The 17723-nt window shown below is 39.5% G+C and overlaps 3 protein-coding genes across 5 annotated transcripts; 1 reads left to right on the top strand and 2 right to left on the bottom strand.

The window, feature by feature from the left end:
• LOC18791728 (4-coumarate--CoA ligase-like 9) lies at nt 2168-8001 on the top strand. 2 transcript variants are annotated; one of them, XR_002272643.1, is made up of 7 exons: nt 2168-3378; nt 3498-3693; nt 3877-4022; nt 4145-4212; nt 4320-4422; nt 4540-4718; nt 7914-8001. XR_002272643.1 is itself a non-coding variant. In XM_020569127.1 (6 exons), the coding sequence occupies exons 1-6, from the start codon at nt 2230-2232 to the stop codon at nt 4651-4653; spliced, it is 1776 nt and encodes a 591-aa protein (XP_020424716.1). In that variant the 5' UTR covers nt 2169-2229; the 3' UTR covers nt 4654-4896. The 2 variants fall into 2 exon arrangements, 1 of the variants encoding a protein (XP_020424716.1); XM_020569127.1 differs by lacking the exon at nt 7914-8001 and having other exon boundaries at nt 2169-3378; nt 4540-4896.
• LOC18793349 (lipoxygenase 6, chloroplastic) lies at nt 4871-9489 on the bottom strand. The gene is made up of 9 exons (XM_007225273.2): nt 8423-9489; nt 7885-8168; nt 7538-7775; nt 7101-7430; nt 6919-7004; nt 6717-6824; nt 6321-6622; nt 5933-6199; nt 4871-5811 (listed from the first exon to the last, which is right to left on the bottom strand). Exons 1-9 carry the CDS (start codon nt 8808-8810, stop codon nt 5052-5054), a joined length of 2763 nt encoding a protein of 920 aa, XP_007225335.1. The 5' UTR covers nt 8811-9489; the 3' UTR covers nt 4871-5051.
• LOC18792805 (urease) lies at nt 10494-17524 on the bottom strand. 2 transcript variants are annotated; one of them, XM_020555077.1, is made up of 19 exons: nt 17157-17524; nt 16894-17061; nt 16683-16756; nt 16463-16508; nt 16048-16153; nt 15802-15944; nt 15127-15237; nt 14536-14699; nt 14021-14393; nt 13825-13933; nt 13332-13471; nt 13070-13207; nt 12881-12972; nt 12584-12713; nt 12342-12500; nt 11909-12076; nt 11500-11634; nt 11083-11154; nt 10494-10957 (listed from the first exon to the last, which is right to left on the bottom strand). In XM_020555077.1, the coding sequence occupies exons 2-19, from the start codon at nt 17017-17019 to the stop codon at nt 10736-10738; spliced, it is 2508 nt and encodes an 835-aa protein (XP_020410666.1). In that variant the 5' UTR covers nt 17020-17061; nt 17157-17524; the 3' UTR covers nt 10494-10735. The 2 variants fall into 2 exon arrangements, with proteins under 2 accessions (XP_020410666.1, XP_020410667.1); XM_020555078.1 differs by lacking the exon at nt 17157-17524 and having other exon boundaries at nt 16894-17132.

Raw genomic sequence — 17723 nt, 5'->3', positions numbered from 1 at the left:
TATATACACATATATACATGTATTATTGTTGAGGCCCAAAAATCCAAGGGGCTAAGCCCAGATTAATTCTTGGCCCAACACAAATAATTGAACTCAAAATAAGCTCAATCAGGACAAAAAGAGAATTTGTAGGACGCACCAATACAAGCTACGGGCCACGTATCCTGCCAAGCAAGCACGTACCAAAGAGCCGAGAGCATACCAACTTTACAAAATCACACTCACATATCCATTCGGTGTTACTTGGCCCAATTATAGCTTATCACGGCATAATAATAAAACTCAAGCACAAACGTAAATGTCATGCAAGAAGAACCATTATTCTAACACCAAGCTATGCTACAAGCTTAAGTGGGCCCAAGCCACAAAATTACCCGGGGCTTGTTGAGAAGGTTGTGGTGTGGATGGGTACAAGCATTCACTAGGCCCAGTTAAGGGATTAAGGAATGAGAATTTTGGGCTACTAAGGAGCACCAAAACTCGAGCTCATTTATTGGCCCCAAAACATGGGCTAGCATGAGAGAGAGAACATGACCCAATGCCTTAGGAAGAATACAGTAGTTTACTTAGAAAACCTAATGTTAATTAGAATGCCCAAATACTTTGTTAAAAACGCAACATGACGAAAACAAGCTGACCAGTCGCTGAAGAGTAGAATATCACCAACCCATGGCCTTGGGAAAAGCCCAGCCCAACACTCTATAAAATATCTAGCAGATACGTTCAGCCTTTGCCCAAAGGAGTCAACGGAAGCCAACACAAAAACCAGAGGAAATCCATGCGAGCAAGAGGTTTACCCGTTGGGTAAACAACATGTCTATTCCCACCTTTTCCTCTGTTAGCTCCCATAGGAAAATCGAGAAGAAAGTTAGTGGCGCTTCACCCTTATGGAGAAAGGCCAGCCATGCCAAAACCTTGGAACCACAAAGAACTCCTTACCTATGCACCTTGGATGGGAGAATTTCACCAAAGAAGATAAAGTGGAAAGAAGTAATGAAAAAGGAAGGAAAAGGTTAGATGAAATTAGGGTTCTTTGTGGCTATAAAAGAAGGCTTCTGCTACCCAGAAAACCAACCCATTCAGGGCCTGACCAAGCTTTGTCAAGCAACTGAAAATTTACTCAAGCCACCCAATCATCTTCTTTGTTTGTTTTCTTCTTCCCTTAAGGAAGAAATCGTTCTAATCTTCCTCTGCCCACTTCAAACCCTTGTTCTCTGTAAGAAATTCATGCTTCCCTCTCTCTCAAATTGCTAAACTTATGAAAGCTCAGCTCCCATACCACAAGCTTCTCAAGCTAAGCCATCAATCGATTTTATCATGTTTATTTGACTATTGGTGAAAAGAACTTGTGAGTGTTTCTCTAAAGTTTCATCAGACTTTTCAAAAACTCTTTTTGGAGCTTGATTTCGAACTCAGACACTTGGGGAATTTTGTTTCTTTTTCTTCTTACGACAGCTCAAGCCCATTCGTCAGGCTGCTGGAACAAAAAGGCCCCTACAATTATATATGTATATATACTTATATTATAAAATACATTTATACACATATATAATATATGTAAAAAAATATATAAAAATCTAGTCTTAGTCCAAGCATACACCAAACGCAGGATAAGTGTTATCCAACTTAGACCAAGCTAAACTAAGTCAAGACAGTCCTTAAATATAGTTCATGCCAAGATAGTCCTATGTAAGAAATGATATATATATATATATATATATATATATAACAAGAGCATATAATAAAATCCCTCTCCCTTGAAAACCAATTTCATCAAGGACATGTTTGGACGAGGGACTTAGGCTTTCATAGGATTTACCAGGAGGCTATAACGAGGAGTTATAATGAGGAATTATATAATGAAGAAGTCATTAATAGTCGTCCAATCTTGTGCATAGTTATTATTAGACTGTTGGATTGAACCTCCGCATCGTAACCCTCAACATATGAACAAAGTATCTTATTTGTCAAGCCCAAAAACTCAACTTTAGAAATTACCTGAAATTTGAAGGGGGGGGGGGGGGGGAAAGAGACCTTGTAAAGCCCAAATCCCTATCAAAAGAGAAAGAAACAAACCCGACATGCACACACATCACATGTTTTAAAAACTTAATAGTGACATTTCATACTAGCTAGTGTCCCTCCTACAACTAGAAATTAGAAATCGACAGGAAAATGACGCATTCGACAAATGCAAAGTATTTCAACGAACGGAGAAAGTAAATACTTATGCCATTTCATATTAGACAAATGGAGGTATCCAAACCTAATTTGGATACCTCCATTTCCAATTCTGATTCTCAAACTCAAACTCAAATGGCGAATAAGGCGGATGAGCAGACTACCATTAGCAATAGCAGCAGCGCCGTTATTGATCCAAACAGCGGGTTTTGCTCAACCACCAAGATCTTCCACAGCCTCAGGCCCAAAGCTCCTCTCCCTCCTCAAACCACACCCCTCTCCGTCACCCACTACATTCTCTCCCATCTCCAACACTCTCCTCCCCCGCCTTCCACTCCCGCCCTCCTCGACGCCGCCGCCGGCCTCCGAGTTCTCTATCCCGAGTTCACTCGCCGAGTCCAATCCCTAGCCTTCTCTCTCCAATCCCAGCTCGGCCTCTCCCATGGCGATTGCGCCTTCATTCTCTCCCCCAACTCTCTCCACGTTCCTGTCCTCTACCTCTCTCTCTTCTCCCTCGGCGTCATCGTCTCTCCTTCCAACCCCGCCAGCTCCATTCCCGACCTTTCTCGCCAAATCCGCATCTGCAAACCCGCCGTCGCCTTCGCTACCTCCGCCACCGCTCATAAAATCCCCAATACGCTCCGTCTCGGGACTGTTCTTCTCGACTCGGCCGAGTTCGAGTCCATGATGACGTCTCCCACCGCCGCCCAGCCGCGCCGAGTTCAAGTGAGCCAATCGGACACCGCGACGATTCTCTACTCGTCGGGGACGACCGGGAGGGTCAAAGGCGTGGCGTTGACTCACCGGAACTGGATATCAACGTTGGCCGGCGTCTACGCGGTTAGAAGCGCCGCCGCGGCTTCTCCACAAGCCTCTGTGGCTCTCTGTACAGTGCCGTTTTTCCACGTGTACGGGATCGCGTTCTGCCTGAGGGTTTTGGCTGTGGGGGACACGCTGGCGTCGATATCGGGGAGGTTTGATTTGGAGGCGATGATGAGAGCCATCGAGCTGTTCAGAATCACCCACGTCGCCTGGGCCCCGCCGGTGGCTGTTGCCGTGGTAAAGCGCGGGGATGGGAATGAGACGGGCGGCTACGATTTGAGCTCGCTGCAAGTGATCGCCTGCGGCGGTGCTCCGCTTGCGAAGAGTGTCATCGACAAGTTGAAGAAGCGGCTCCCGAACGTACAAGTGGCACAGGTCAGTGTAAAGATACTGCATGTTCACTATTCAATATGTTGTAAGAGCTTGAAGATTTTAACGACAGTGAATATGCTGTCGTGTTTTTGGGGGCCTTGTCGTGGGCTGTGGTTGTGCAGGGATATGGCCTAACGGAGACAACGGCCCGAGTGTTTGGGGCAGTGGGCCCGGAAGAAACGCGAGTGGAAGGAGCTAACGGAAAGCTGATGCCAAATATTGAGGCCAAGATTGTTGAGGCTGCTTCTGAGACTGGCATTGGGTTGCCTCCTCTGATGCAAGGGGAGATTTGGATTAGAGGACCATGCATTATGAAAGGTAATGTTGGTCTTTACACAAGCGATATTGAGGGTGAAGGATTTGAACATAGTATCTGCTCTAAGCTACTTGAGTTACGAGCCCCTCACAGTAATGTTTTAGTAATGTTGATTTGCTGATGGAGGATTTTTCATTTTTAATAATGATAATTTTTTAATCTTTTAATTAATTAAATTACTGTAGGTTACGTTGGTGATGACGAAGCAACTGCCGCAGCTTTGGACTCGGAAGGATGGTTAAAAACTGGAGACCTTTGTTATATTGATAACGATGGTTATCTATTTTTTGTTGATAGGATAAAGGAATTGATCAAGTACAAAGCCTACCAGGTTTGTCTGCTTTAAACCTTGCAAATCCACCTACTAAACTAAAACTAAACATGTTTTCTGCTTTGCTTCAATGGAGTTATTTATGAAATGCTGAGTGTGTGTTGCTTATATATCTGCATTAGGTTGCCCCAGCAGAGTTGGAGCATCTGCTTCAATCCCATCCAGATATTGTTGATGCAGCTGTGATTCCGTACGTAATTTCTCCTGTCTCATACTGTCAATCAGTTTAGTATTCTTTGAATGTGGCATGGCAGCTGTTTGAGCTTCTTTGTAAAACCATATTTCTGTTGCTGGTAGGTACCCTGATGAAGAAGCAGGTCAAGTACCCATGGCCTTTGTGGTGAGGAGCTCTGGAAGTTTCGTTGACGAATCGCAGGTCAAGGATTTTATTGCCAAACAGGTGATTCAGATATTCTCACGACCTGATCATACCGTACAAGGATGATTTCACCAATTTTGATCACACAATATTGCATGAAATTATTAGGGCTACTAAAATTTTCTATGTCAATTTTAGGTTGCACCTTATAAGAAAATACGACGAGTAGCGTTCATCAATTCAATACCAAAGAGTGCACAGGGTAAAGTGATGAGGAAGGAATTAATCAAACTTGCATTGTCCAAGCTGTAAACTCCAGTTTCTTTCTTCTGGTGTTACATTTAGATACCAAGCAAAGATTGTTCATTATTTCCAAGGTATGTGTGCATACATGCCTATTTATTATTCAGTGCCGTAGCAACAGATTATATTAGCCTAATAGAAAAGCTTCATAGTTTCTCAAAATTTTCATTTTATTTGGTAGTTTTCTGTTTTCATTATTGGCTATGACAAGACAGGATGCTCCCTCTATAATAAAGACTGCAGCTTTATTCACATCTACAGTACTATATTGATCACAGATCTTTTACTACTTGTCTGACAAACAAACTACGACTGCACTCCGACCAAAAAAACCCTAAGACTGCACAATATTTTGAATGTTTATGAAGATGCTAATACCGACCAAAGCATTGAACCAGCTACAGCCATCAAATAGAAATACTGTTCGGGATTCCGCGGCCAGTTACCCCAGGGCCCGACGAGGGAAGCAGCAACTCGTATGGCGGAATGCCTGCCCCACTCCTATTTTTAAGATGGCTATCTCTGTTCTTTTTCTCAATGATCTTCTCTATCTCCTTTAGTCTATTAGAGAACCTATTGAACGTTTTCAAAATTTCCTGATCATTGATCCAATGGGAGTGCAGAGGGTTCACCTGACCCAAGTACTCTTCATCTGGGGAGTGAGTTGAGAGAGTATCTTGTACAGCCATTACCTTGGTGGCTTGAAGTTTAGTTGCCAAGGAAGACAGGAAAGTTTGCTGGGGGTTAGAAATAAATTTCTCATAATCAGGGTCGTCTTCTTGTGGAATGAGTTTTCTCATAAGGGTAGGACGGTTTGGCACATAACCACCAAACGGGTACTGGCCAAAGTTGATGGCTGCATGTTGACCTGAAGCGACCCAAATCATTGTTGTAAGTATACCGGATAAGTCCTCTTTGGTTTTAAGTTTAGGCCACCATGGCTCGTTCCGCTTGTCGTAGTGACCCTTATTCTTGATCTCACTCCACCAGTCTTGGAGCTCAACATCGGATGTGACAGAATTTGGCTCGGAGTAGTAGTGTTCCACATAGGATTCTACCCATTCTTTTATGGCAGACCATATGAGGAGGCCGTCCGCAGCATATGGATAGTCCTCAATTACAAGTCTCACGCCACTAGGAGCTGAAGGATCTTGCACAGCCATGCCTCTGAAAATGTTAACACAAGTATCAACCACTTGGTCAATTTGCTTGCTTGCCAAGGCTGGCAAAAAATTCTGGAAATAAAAACACAGCTACACTGACCCTATGACACTCATCAAAACCTTACCTTCGAATAAGATCGGCTGGTAATGCCTCCATGTCAAACCTCCACACATTCTTGTACGCTGCAGAGCTTACCTCCATGGCGTACTTTCCAGGACTAAAAGAAGCTTCAATTATTCCTCCTCCATTTATTAAACTTTGCCGTGCAAGTGCATTGATCTCTAAAGTGTAGCGCAAGTGAGGGTGAAGAAGCTTGTAAATGGGGTGCATTGAGCTAAGCTGTCTATGAGTCGCAATTATATAAGGCTCCATGCAAGCATGAGTCCTCAACCTAGGTAAACACAAATTACCAACAGATTATAAGTGTAAGACATCCTAGTTTAACATGGTCAATAATTGTTTAAATGTGACATAATGTAAACTTTGCAGATCCATATCTGTTTGTGTTTTACCAGTGATTAACTAGTTGATGGATGCCGGCATCGTTTGAGCAAACATGAGCTTTGGCCAGCTTCCAAATCCAATGCGTAGTAGCATGATGCCCATGTGTGTAAACATGCTTACTATGGGGGGATGAACTTGTTGGTGGAAGTGAAAGCTCAATAGCTATAGGCCTCATAATACCAGTAGGGGTAAAGAAGAAGACTGTCCTAGAGGCATAAGCTTTTCTCCCCGGCAACGAGTTCATCTTCTCGATAAACGGCATAAATATGTCATGGTAATCAAGTATAAACAGTCTCTTATCCTCAATAGCCTGGTAAGATAAAATGTTCGGTTTAGAGAACAATGAAAGAAAGGAATACCCTTATTCACATAACATTTCTCATAATGCATATAGACATTAATACCTTTTCTACACTTATCCCATTGAGTTCCTGCTCTATCAATTCCTTTGTGATAGCAGATTCTGGAGGACCGTAAACGGCAGGATCTAGCTTGCTGATAATTGGAAATTCCTGTGAAATATAACCCAAATTAAGGACTTCAAACGGGCATTTCATTTAAAAGTACATAATAATTGACCATAGAATTTGTTTGTATGTTTGTTACCTTCAAAATTTCAATGTTCACTGGATTGACCCCAGCTAAAGTTTGGCGTGCAAACTCATTGTCCCGCAACCAAGCAAATCTATCCCCTGACCACACAAATTAAACAACAGGAGAAAGAAATGATATTAAAGACAAGACAAGGGGAAAATATTTAAGGATAGAGGGAGAAGAAGTGGATTTACTTTTTATAACAGCCGGGATTTCGTATTTCAACCACCTTTCTCCAACTGTGAGAACCTCTTTCACCATGCTACCCAGAAACAGTTTCTTGCCTTCTTTTTGCTCCTCTTCTTTAATGAGGACACCATCATTATATAGGTCATCTATATCAGAGAAGGCCTTGAAAGGGATGTCTGAACTTGACAATGTAGCAGCCAGAGATGGTAGAAGATTGTGAAGCAAAGCTTTCAACCTTCCGGCTGAGAAAGTGTTTTGCTTAATTTCCTCAAAAGTTTCATCCCGAGGCACGTAAACTGGATGGGGCTTTTCAATTCTACTCTCCGAAAGAGGATCTGTTTGAATGCCATGCAAAGCAGAGCAATTACATGTCAATGCTATAAAGTTAATGTAATAAGGAAAATTGGACTGCACTATTTAGTATAGAGAAAGAACATCATACCTGACTTTGTTGGAGGCCTGCCAGTTCTACAGCGCCTAGGATAAGGCCTCTCCTCTCCACCAATGACTGGTCTAGCTAGTTCTTGATCCTTATCAGGATTTCCCAATTCATTGTAAACATCGTAGTCATAAATTCTATCATGTTCCTTCCTCCTGCCTTTCCCATTACCCCGGATGCTGAGTAAGTCTTCGCGCCGAAGATCTCTAAGGCCTGCTGGCGTTTGTGAAGGCAGATATACCTATTTACAACAACATGATACATGATAATGTAGGCAAAAAATCATTCATGCAACATGATAGAATTTAGCAATAATCAGATAAAGATATATATGCATATGGTTTTCGTACTTGATTTTTGAAAATAATTCTACTTTCAGGATTGTCCTTGCGCGAATGGATCCAAGTGTTTGCAGGGAAGAAAACGGGGCCTCCATCAAAACCATGAATGACAATCTCCAACAAGTAGAACTCTTTGCCCTGAAGATTGGTAATAAGAATTGCTCCAGGAGACCCAAAGTCAGATGGGACTGTGAAGTCGGCAGCATATTCAACAATGTGTGCATAGTCCGAAGGCAGTGGCCTTGGCAGCCACCCTCTCACAGCAGATTGGACACTCTTTCCTGAATTGGTAACTGTGAGAACAAACAACAAAGATTAATTACCACAGGGCCTCAGATTCGGAAACACAACGCCAAAACAGAGCAAGTATGAAACAGACAATCTAGCACAAACATCTTGCACACTCATCCACCCATGAAACCAAAAACCAAAAAGAAGCACAATCATACAAAATTATTGCTTACCCAGAAAAGAACATATAAAGTGAACTACAAAGAAGCACAAAAGTTAAAGCCTTCTAATAAGTAAAATTAAGAAACTAACTAACCAGGATCAACTTGCTCACTGATGAGCTGAATCATAATCCCCTGTCCAATCCCATTAACAAAGAACTCCCACTGATCCTCAATCTTCTCTGTGATCTTCTCCTTCATCTTCTTCCTGATGGTCACCACTGCCTTCACTTGGATCCCTCCAGAAGAAGAAGGAACCAAAGACCCAGTACCGTCTTTGCTCTGCACTGGGGTTGAAGCCTCCACAGCTTTGTCTCCACCACTGATCACGGCTCTGACTGATCCATGCCCATTGACCCTTGACCCGGAACCGAGTACACTGGCCTTTCGGACCTTGATGTAGGTCCCGGACCCGGTAACCCGCCGGTCAACGGCGACGTTTGACTTGAGAGAAGCAGTGGTGGGCTGTTTCACTGCATACATTTCTCTCTCTTAACAACTTTTCACTCACAGATGATGAAGTTTAGTACTTTTTGAAAAGGAAAAGTGATGAGAGGAAGATATATGTGTAACTTAGTGTCGGCTAAACGACGGCGTTTCTGCTTTTTCTGGCGGTTGATCTTGATGCTTTAAAGAAGAACATATCTGTCTGAGATTTTTTTGAGTGGCCACTCACTAAAAGAATGGGACTTTCTGAGCTTTCATTTCATCAGTCTTCCACTCCATCCTTTGGTTTCTTTCTTTCCTTTTTTTCCTCTCTGTTTTTCAAATGAGGTTGAAGACAACAATGGACACTCTCAGTTGATGGCGCGTGATGTCAAGCTCCAATTATAAAGAAGGGTTAGGGATATATTATGGCGTTGCTAGTTTACTCTCTCTCTCACCTTGTGGGGAGGAGAGAGAGGGAAACTGAGATTAACTTTAGCTAATCATCCAAATGAATAAGCATGGAAAATGTGATGACAAAATTTCTCTAAAAATATAGTGGGAAAGCTACGTGAAGTTGCCACGTGGCACATAGTTGGTTTGATTAGAATTATGCTTACTTGGACTTTGATTATTACTTGTCACCTAACCGTTCACTTGATTTGACCCTCTTAGGCCAATTAATTTATGCCATGCAAACATATTTAGTGAAGTTGGTTAGAGTGTATGAGCTCTCTACTATGCACCCGAATTTGAATCTCCCTTCTCGTAATTTAGAGATTAAATTATAGTATATGGGTTTACCAATTTTTTTTTTTTTTTTTGGTTGTCAAAATATAGGTTTCTGAATTAATTGCCAAGAGGTTGGATATGAGATATCACAGCAAATTATATCTAATTGGTGAGCTATTTATTTCATTATGTCATCCAAAAAAGTTTATGAGTGTCATCCAAAAAGTTTATAAAACTCGTAGTATTTTTTTTTTCTAATATTAAAAGAAGTGCGTAATCTGTGAATCCACATATAAAATCATATGCTTTCAACTTTAAGTTCAGTTAGTTGGAATGGATCCAAACAATGAATTAAAAAAAAAAAAAGAAAAAAAAAAGAGAAGGATTAATCATCATTAGGAAAAGGTTTTTGGTTTAGGTGTAAATTATTACAAAAAAGTACATCCAATTAAATATAATATAGGTAATCTTACTATAATATAGATAATATAGTTTAATGTTCCACAGCTGTCATGTGCATGATACATTAATAATAATACTAATAATATTAAAAAAAAAAACAACATGCATTTAGCTTATCAACGACCACAAATCTGCGGTGGTGATCTTCTTTGTTAACTAAATAACAATAATAATCAACCTATTGATCTTCTGGTTCACGTGTTTGTTTTATAAATTCGAGAAGAGAGATTTTCTATTGGATTTATCCCCGCGTAAGATAACCAGACAAAACCTACATTTTCATTATCTAATTTGATAACATATTTTATTTTTGAAAAGACAAAAAATAATATAAAAAAACATTTTAGATATTCGATATTTACTTGCGTGCATGACATATATTAATATCATGTGTATCACGGCCCTCACCAACTGTTGGATCTGGCCAACATTAATTCTTCTTCATGCCAAATTTCCAATTGGGGAGGGTCAATTTTGTTTAGCTCAAAATTGCCTTGTTTTTTTTATAATAAAAAATTAAATATTTTTATTTGAACACTTCACATGTGAAAGAAGACAGAGAACTCAAGTACCCACTTGAATATGATTAGCTATTTTCTTAGGCTCAACCAAATATATGCACTCAGATTCTCAGAAGATCACATGCAGGATCCATATATCTGTCAAAGTCAGGAAGGTTCTGTTTTACACAATACGGAAGGACCAGTGTTTATGTGAGTTTTATTGGACTTGTATTATAAATTTAATGTACAAGTGGTAGAGGTTCGAATGAACTATGGAGGATCCGCCTAAAACATGAAGTAGTTCCGAGATAGGGGTACTGTGGTGGCTGGACTGCAGGTAAGAACCTGGCCATCTGCTGTCACCGTGTATGTCTCCGGATCAACCTCTATCTTTGGCAGCGCGTCGTTGAGCTTCATGTCCAGTTTGTTGAGTTTCCTAACGTTGCCCACGGCTGCGACTGTCTTGTCAAGGCCATACAAGTCCTTAACGCAATTATCTATAGCTGCCTGCTTGCACAGGGAAACCAAAAAAAAAAAAAAAGCCTTGCTTATGAATCTCATATGAAAAAGTGTGTGCATGTGTGCGAGAGAGAGAGAGAGAGAGAGAGAGAGAGAGAGAGAGAGATTCATGCCTTGCTGACAAAAGCAATGGAGTTAGCACTACCAGCCTTGCCAAATGCACCAAACATAGGCCTCGCTATGACCTGCTTAGACGTAAGGTTTTTTAAAGTAATCAAAACAAAAATCTCCCAAATTATCCCCCACCCAGCAAAAAATATCTAATCCAATCTAAGCTTCTTTCCAACCCTACTCAATATAAATCTCTAATCATGTAAAGATATACAGGTCAGCTTTTGCATGGTTGTTTGCCCATGTGAGCACCAGCATCACTAGTTTAAAATTATCATGACAAGGCAGATTGAGATCTGAGCAGGATGACAAGATTCTGAAATTTGCATCTCTAATCAATAGGTAATATGAGAAAATAAGAATGCTGGATATAGAAAATGCATCCTTACATAAGAATCATTGTAAAATATAAACTTTACCGGTTCAGGTGTGGGGATGCTTGCGTTTGGATCACCCATATTAGCCCACGCAATAGCACCACCTTTGACCACCATTTCTGGTTTTGCGCCAAAGAAAGATGGCTTCCATAGAACAAGATCAGCCAACTTCCCCACCTACAGAAATATATGAAGTTCATGAGAAAAACTGAGAATTCCACTATCTTAGAGGCAATAATAGTGTTTATGGAATCCACCAAATGCAAGTAACCATGTATGATGTATACACATCTGAAGATGTAATGTTTTATCTACAGCAAATATATTAAAATTTGCAGCTCAACTCGTTAACTTCTATTTATTTGTCTTATTAAGTGTTCTGTTAAGAAAGGATGAATGGCAAAAAAAGCTAGAAGTGAATGATTTTGGTTTTCTGTTAAAAGTGGCATACCTCAACTGAACCAACATATTGAGAAAATCCATTAACTATTGCTGGATTTATTGTATATTTTGCAATGTATCGCTTGATCCGAAAGTTGTCATTTTCGGATCCCCTAGGTTCTATCGACCCTCTTTGTGACTTCATCTTGTCAGCAGTTTGCCAAGTTCTGCTTATCACCTGTAAAGAAAGATTTTTACACAATCAAAGCCTTACATATGTCTGTGTGCAATGAATAGATAAAAGGTTACTACAAATAAGACGCTGGAAACACAGGCTTTTAAGTGAAGACATGAAAATTAAAATCCATGGATTGGTAAAGAGTGACAATGATGAAGCTTCTATAGTTCATTTCAATAAAGGCTTTTTTTTTTTGTTACAATTTCAACAAAGGCATTACAAACAGACATATGAAGACAGGCATCTCAGTTTAGAAATTAAGAACCTCTCCAATCCGACCCATAGCCTGTGAATCAGAAGATATAATGCTAATTGCCCCCATATCATGCAAAATATCTTCTGCAGCAATTGTTTCAGCCCTTATTCTTGATTCAGCAAAAGCTACATCTTCTGGAATGTCCTTGTCCAGGTGATGGCAAACCATCTGTATGTATTGGAAATTTGAAAAACACTAGTCTAAACAACTTTAGTGCATGCTGTATCAATACTTCCATTAGATTCTCATACCAGCATATCAAGATGCTCATCTATAGTATTGGAAGTGAAAGGCCGCGTGGGGTTCGTTGATGAGGGCAGGACATTCTTAACACCACACACTTTGATGATATCTGGAGCATGGCCTCCACCTGCACCTTCACTGACCGAAAAAAAAAACCAAGGACAAACACTGAGAATTAAAATGGAAAAGGAATAAAGGAAGAAAGAGGAAAGGGAAAAGTAACAAAAACAGGTGTGCATGCCAAAGATACTCATAATCAGTGGAAGGTGCAAACTTATCAACCAGATTCAGAATATGATTTATACCTGTGGTAAGTATGGATAGTTCTTTCTTTAAATGCACAAATTGTATCTTCCACAAATCCAGATTCATTCAAGGTGTCCGTATGGATATTAACCTATCAAGATCACAATTGATATTTGAAGATGTGAAACTCATAAGACATTCCCACAGGCAATAGCCTATACCACTTTACACTAAAAACATTAAAGTACCTGGATGTCATATTGATCTCCCACGGTCAAACAATTGTCTATCACAGCAGGAGTAGTTCCCCAGTCCTCATGCAGTTTCAGTCCCATTGCCCCAGCCCTTATTATATCATGTAGTCCATCAGGTTTCGAACTGTTCCCCTAAAGTAAACCAAGAGTATTAAAGAAAAAAGGAAACAGTTTTAGCCATCACTTCATATTTTGTAGAATTGACAGTAACAGGCTGATCCTTGAATGTGGGCATAGGGTAGGGAAGAAAGGATACCTTCCCTGTAAAGCCAAAATTTAGAGGTAGGTCATCAGTTGCTTGCAGCATTAACTTCATTTGTGACGGAGCTGGTGTACAAGTTGTTGCACGAGTCCCAGTAGCAGGTCCTGTTCCACCTCCTACTAAGGTTGTGATACCTACATATTTCGAAAAAGTTTTGGAAAATGGATTCTTTAAATGCTTGCTCATCTAAAATTTTGCAATATCTCGTCGGCGAGAACTTCAGATATAACAAAGTTCATCAGGACATATCAAGCACAAATAGAGGATAAAAAGTATGCAAAATAAATCAACCAGCAACTGTTGAGAATATCTCACATCAGAGATGTAAGTCTTGCATTAATAGCTTAAAAGATCTTGGGCCTCTCCACCCATTGCCAATTGGTTTTGGGTTGAATGCTCAAATTCTAATATTCACTACTCATCAAAGTCTGTCATTATACGTATCACAAGCACTTTCCAGCATAAGTGTTCCATTAAAGCAGCTCACCACTCGATATTGCTTCATAAGCTAACTGAGGGCATATGAAGTGCACGTGACAGTCTATGGCGCCTGCAGTCACAATCATTCCTTCCCCAGCAATGACCTCAGTGTTAACCTAAGTAATAAAGAAGAAGGTGCAAAGCATTATTGACTTCCTGATCAGTTTTCTTCCCAAACTTCTGTAATATGAGATGATATTTACCCCAATGGTCATATTTACACCATCCTTAACATCTGGATTGCCTGATTTTCCAACGGCAAATATATTACCCTCTTTGATACCAATATCTGCCTTAAAGATCCCGCTATAATCAATGATCACAGCATTGGTTATAACAGTATCCAACGAATTGGCTGGTTGGTTCCCAGATGACTGGCCCATTCCGTCTCTTACAACTTTACCACCTCCAAATACAGATTCATCCCCATAAACAGTAAAGTCCTTTTCAATTTCAGCAAACAAGTTGGTATCACCAAGCCGAATTTTGTCACCAGTAGTAGGGCCATACATGTTTGCATATGCCTCACGAGGAATTACTGTGGTGAAAGCTAGATCTCTTCCTGCAACACCTTCACTGCAAAATTAGTACTTAGGTAAGGCATCTCCAACTTTTCCTTCGTCATATTAGTGGACTGGCTAACTACCAAGCAATGCTATTGATCTAACAAAATAGAAGCAAATAGGCAAGTAAACATTTCTCAGGTAGAAAGCTAGACCTAGTTTTTGGTTCTTCCTCATTTCGAATTTTTCTCGCTTCTAAAGCTTCCAGGACTGCCTTTTGTTTGCCATCATCTACTGGATCATCCACAATGCCATTTCCTCCTCTGATTACTCTATTACCTCCAATACTTACAAGTGTGACATGTTTACTCTCCCCTGGCTGGCACAGCAAAACAAGCACCAGTAACTTACTTAGAATGCATAGAGCAGATTCAGTAAAACCTGAACATGTGCTAGCCCACTGAAAAGGAGCCCAGAAGAAAAAGAAAAAAAGAAAGAAAATAGAAAAGAAGATTGCTACTCTACCAACATTCAAAAAAATTTATGAATCTAAGTAGCTTAGTAGCACCAATGACTTCAAACCACAGCTGGATACCATCAAAACAAGTTGCTTCAACATGCATCAATATGAAACCAAATCATAGAAATAAAAGATGATGAAGGATGACATGCCATCCTTGTTAGACTATCATTAGAAAAATAGGCAGAATATATATGTAATTGAGATGAAGTAAACAACTTTTAATTACTTAACATTAAAAAATTAAAAAAGATATTTAATAAAAAAAAAAAAAACAAATGTTAACCTCAAATCTCTTGGCTGTTCCAGCTGGTATATTCAGGCGCATGCCATATGATTTCATTCGATCAAAAATCAGGGCGCGGTTGACCTCAATGAAGTGATAGTGACTGCCAACCTGAAAAAAAAAAAATTTATCATTAATCGGTTGCTTACACAAACTCTAGACCAGACCCAAGAACTCTACTGACCTAAAGTAAATGACATGTTGATCAGTTCAAATGAAGGAAAACCTTTGATACCCTTCACTAATGAAATGCTAATAGTTTGACTGCAGCGCACATGACTTAAGCTACTAGAAACCAATTAAAACGGAATATGATTACAGAAAGGGTTTCACTATTTCAAAATACTCAACCGAGCTACAGAAGACTGATTTCTGCTGTACTCTTGCCAGTAATATACTTCTGTTAGGCAATCAAAAAGTTATACAAAGTACAGTATAAATATTCTACAGTTTACCATTATAAATTTTAGATACATATCAAGTTTAAAAGGTTTGTCATTAGAATCCTGAAGTTGAAAGAGGAACATGACAAGTACTTGATTATTAAATATATAGACAACAATCACTGACTGAAGAAATTTGGATATACGTAAATGGCCTCAACTGTATGGCCCAAAAAAAGGAAAAGAAAGTGCATCTAAACTAAATGAGAAATGATAAGTTAAAGATAAAAACCTGAACTGGCCTGTCTCCTGTGTTAACAACTTTGAGGACTATTGCTTTCCTTCCATGATTAAGCACAATGGCACCACCTCCAAAGATAACTTCACCCGGAATTTTGTTATCTTCCATTTCAGGAAACTTGTCTAGTGAGGGAACTGCAGAAAATTCTTGTTTCATCAATGCCCATTTGATACTAAGTAAAGCCAATAGGTCCTAAAAGACCGCAATTTGAAACTTGCAATATAGCATCACCCTTACCAGGAAGAAAAGAATCCTTTAAAGCTAGTTCCAGATTTCCATTATCACTAGAAATTGGATCATGAATGGTAATTAACTTAGTCCCATCAGGAAAGGTCCCTTCAACCTACATTTAAATCTTACTTATTAAAAATAATTTTAGGCAGCATGTTGTGTTAGGGTACAAGACTAAATAAGTATGAAATTTTGCAACTTTCAGCCGCAAGTAGTATGTTTCAGGCTTCTCAAAGCAACAAAGATCCAGTAAATTTGTTTCCCCAAATGGTGTACATACAACTGAATATATAGACACTTGACTACCGCACAAATGACCGGAAAATGCAAACCGGAGGTGATAAAGATTCAGTTGTAAGGAGAGCAAATGCAAACAAACGAGCTAGAACTGGTAAATGTTGAACATTAATGAGCATAATACCTGCACCATATCCAAAAGATGTTGAACACCAGGAAGAACTTGCTTCCTGTTTGAAAAAAAAAGAAAGATGTAGAGATCAATCTTGAGCAACCACACATAAATTTCAAGGTAAATGATATTCAACAATCTACACAATCCAGAATGAAGATCCACATATATATATATATATATATATATATAACAGAGCAAATTGATAAGATTTCACTGTTCACACCATTACCTTCCCAGGAGCTGTCTCCCAATGTCCATCAAGTGTGCCACAGATTTGTCACCATCACGAACAAACTCCAAAACCTACCAAAGCATAAATATATCAGACAAAAAAAAAGCTTCCTTTACAAAACCCATTACCAATCTATGATCAAATTTGAAAATTTGAACCAAAGATCAAATTTTGGAGCAAAGTGTGGAAAACACAAAGCAACACACACCTGTGTGGCTATGAGTGCTGCAGCTTCTGGGTGGTTGAGCCTCAAACCACGAGCAAGACGCTTCTGTGCTAGATATCCAGCATTATGCAGACTCAATTTCTCAGCTTCTCTTGGAACCACCTTCATTTTTTCCACTCCTTGTCCTTGCTTTCAAGTCAATGCCTACAGCTGACAAAGAAATGGTTTCACTTCTATCATCTATGCAAACATCTTATCTTTTTGGCTGTGAAATTGAAGAAACAGAGATGATAAGTTAAACTTACAGAATTATTAAACTGCTGACAGAGATGACATAACTTCTTACTTGTCAACAGATACGAAGATGGTGTGACTGTCTGTCCGATGATACTCAGACACAGCTGGGTCCCCGAGACTCCCAAGTAAAATGTCTGAAAGTGGGCACCTAATTATGTTTTTTTCTTATTTTTAAAAAATTATTTTTAATTAATTTTTAATTTTTGTTAATTTTATTTTTTTCGAACTTTCAGAGAGTAAAAATGGAGTTGTTATTTATTGATGTGTTGTGTCCTCAGTGTTGCAGGTGGCCATATAGCTAAGCTATTATTAGTATTTTTAATCACTCAAGCTAGGCCTGATCTGAAGATAATAATCCAACTACAACAAACAAAAATCCAGGACAGAAATTTTGGATCTCCTTATTAAACTATTACAAGCCTTGCCAATGAGAACCAATTTTTATGCTAAGCTCAACCACCACAGCTGTTTCTTTATGTGTTATGGTGTTGTTAATAATACAAACGATGAGGTAGACTTGCACTGATAACTTAGTAATATTTTTGATGCCTAATAATAAGTGAGTAAAATACTAT

Source organism: Prunus persica, chromosome G1 (genome assembly GCF_000346465.2).
Source record: "Prunus persica cultivar Lovell chromosome G1, Prunus_persica_NCBIv2, whole genome shotgun sequence".
Lineage (NCBI taxonomy): Eukaryota > Viridiplantae > Streptophyta > Magnoliopsida > Rosales > Rosaceae > Prunus > Prunus persica.
Note: the sequence above shows the minus strand (reverse complement) of the source record. Positions and strands in the feature narration are given on the sequence as shown.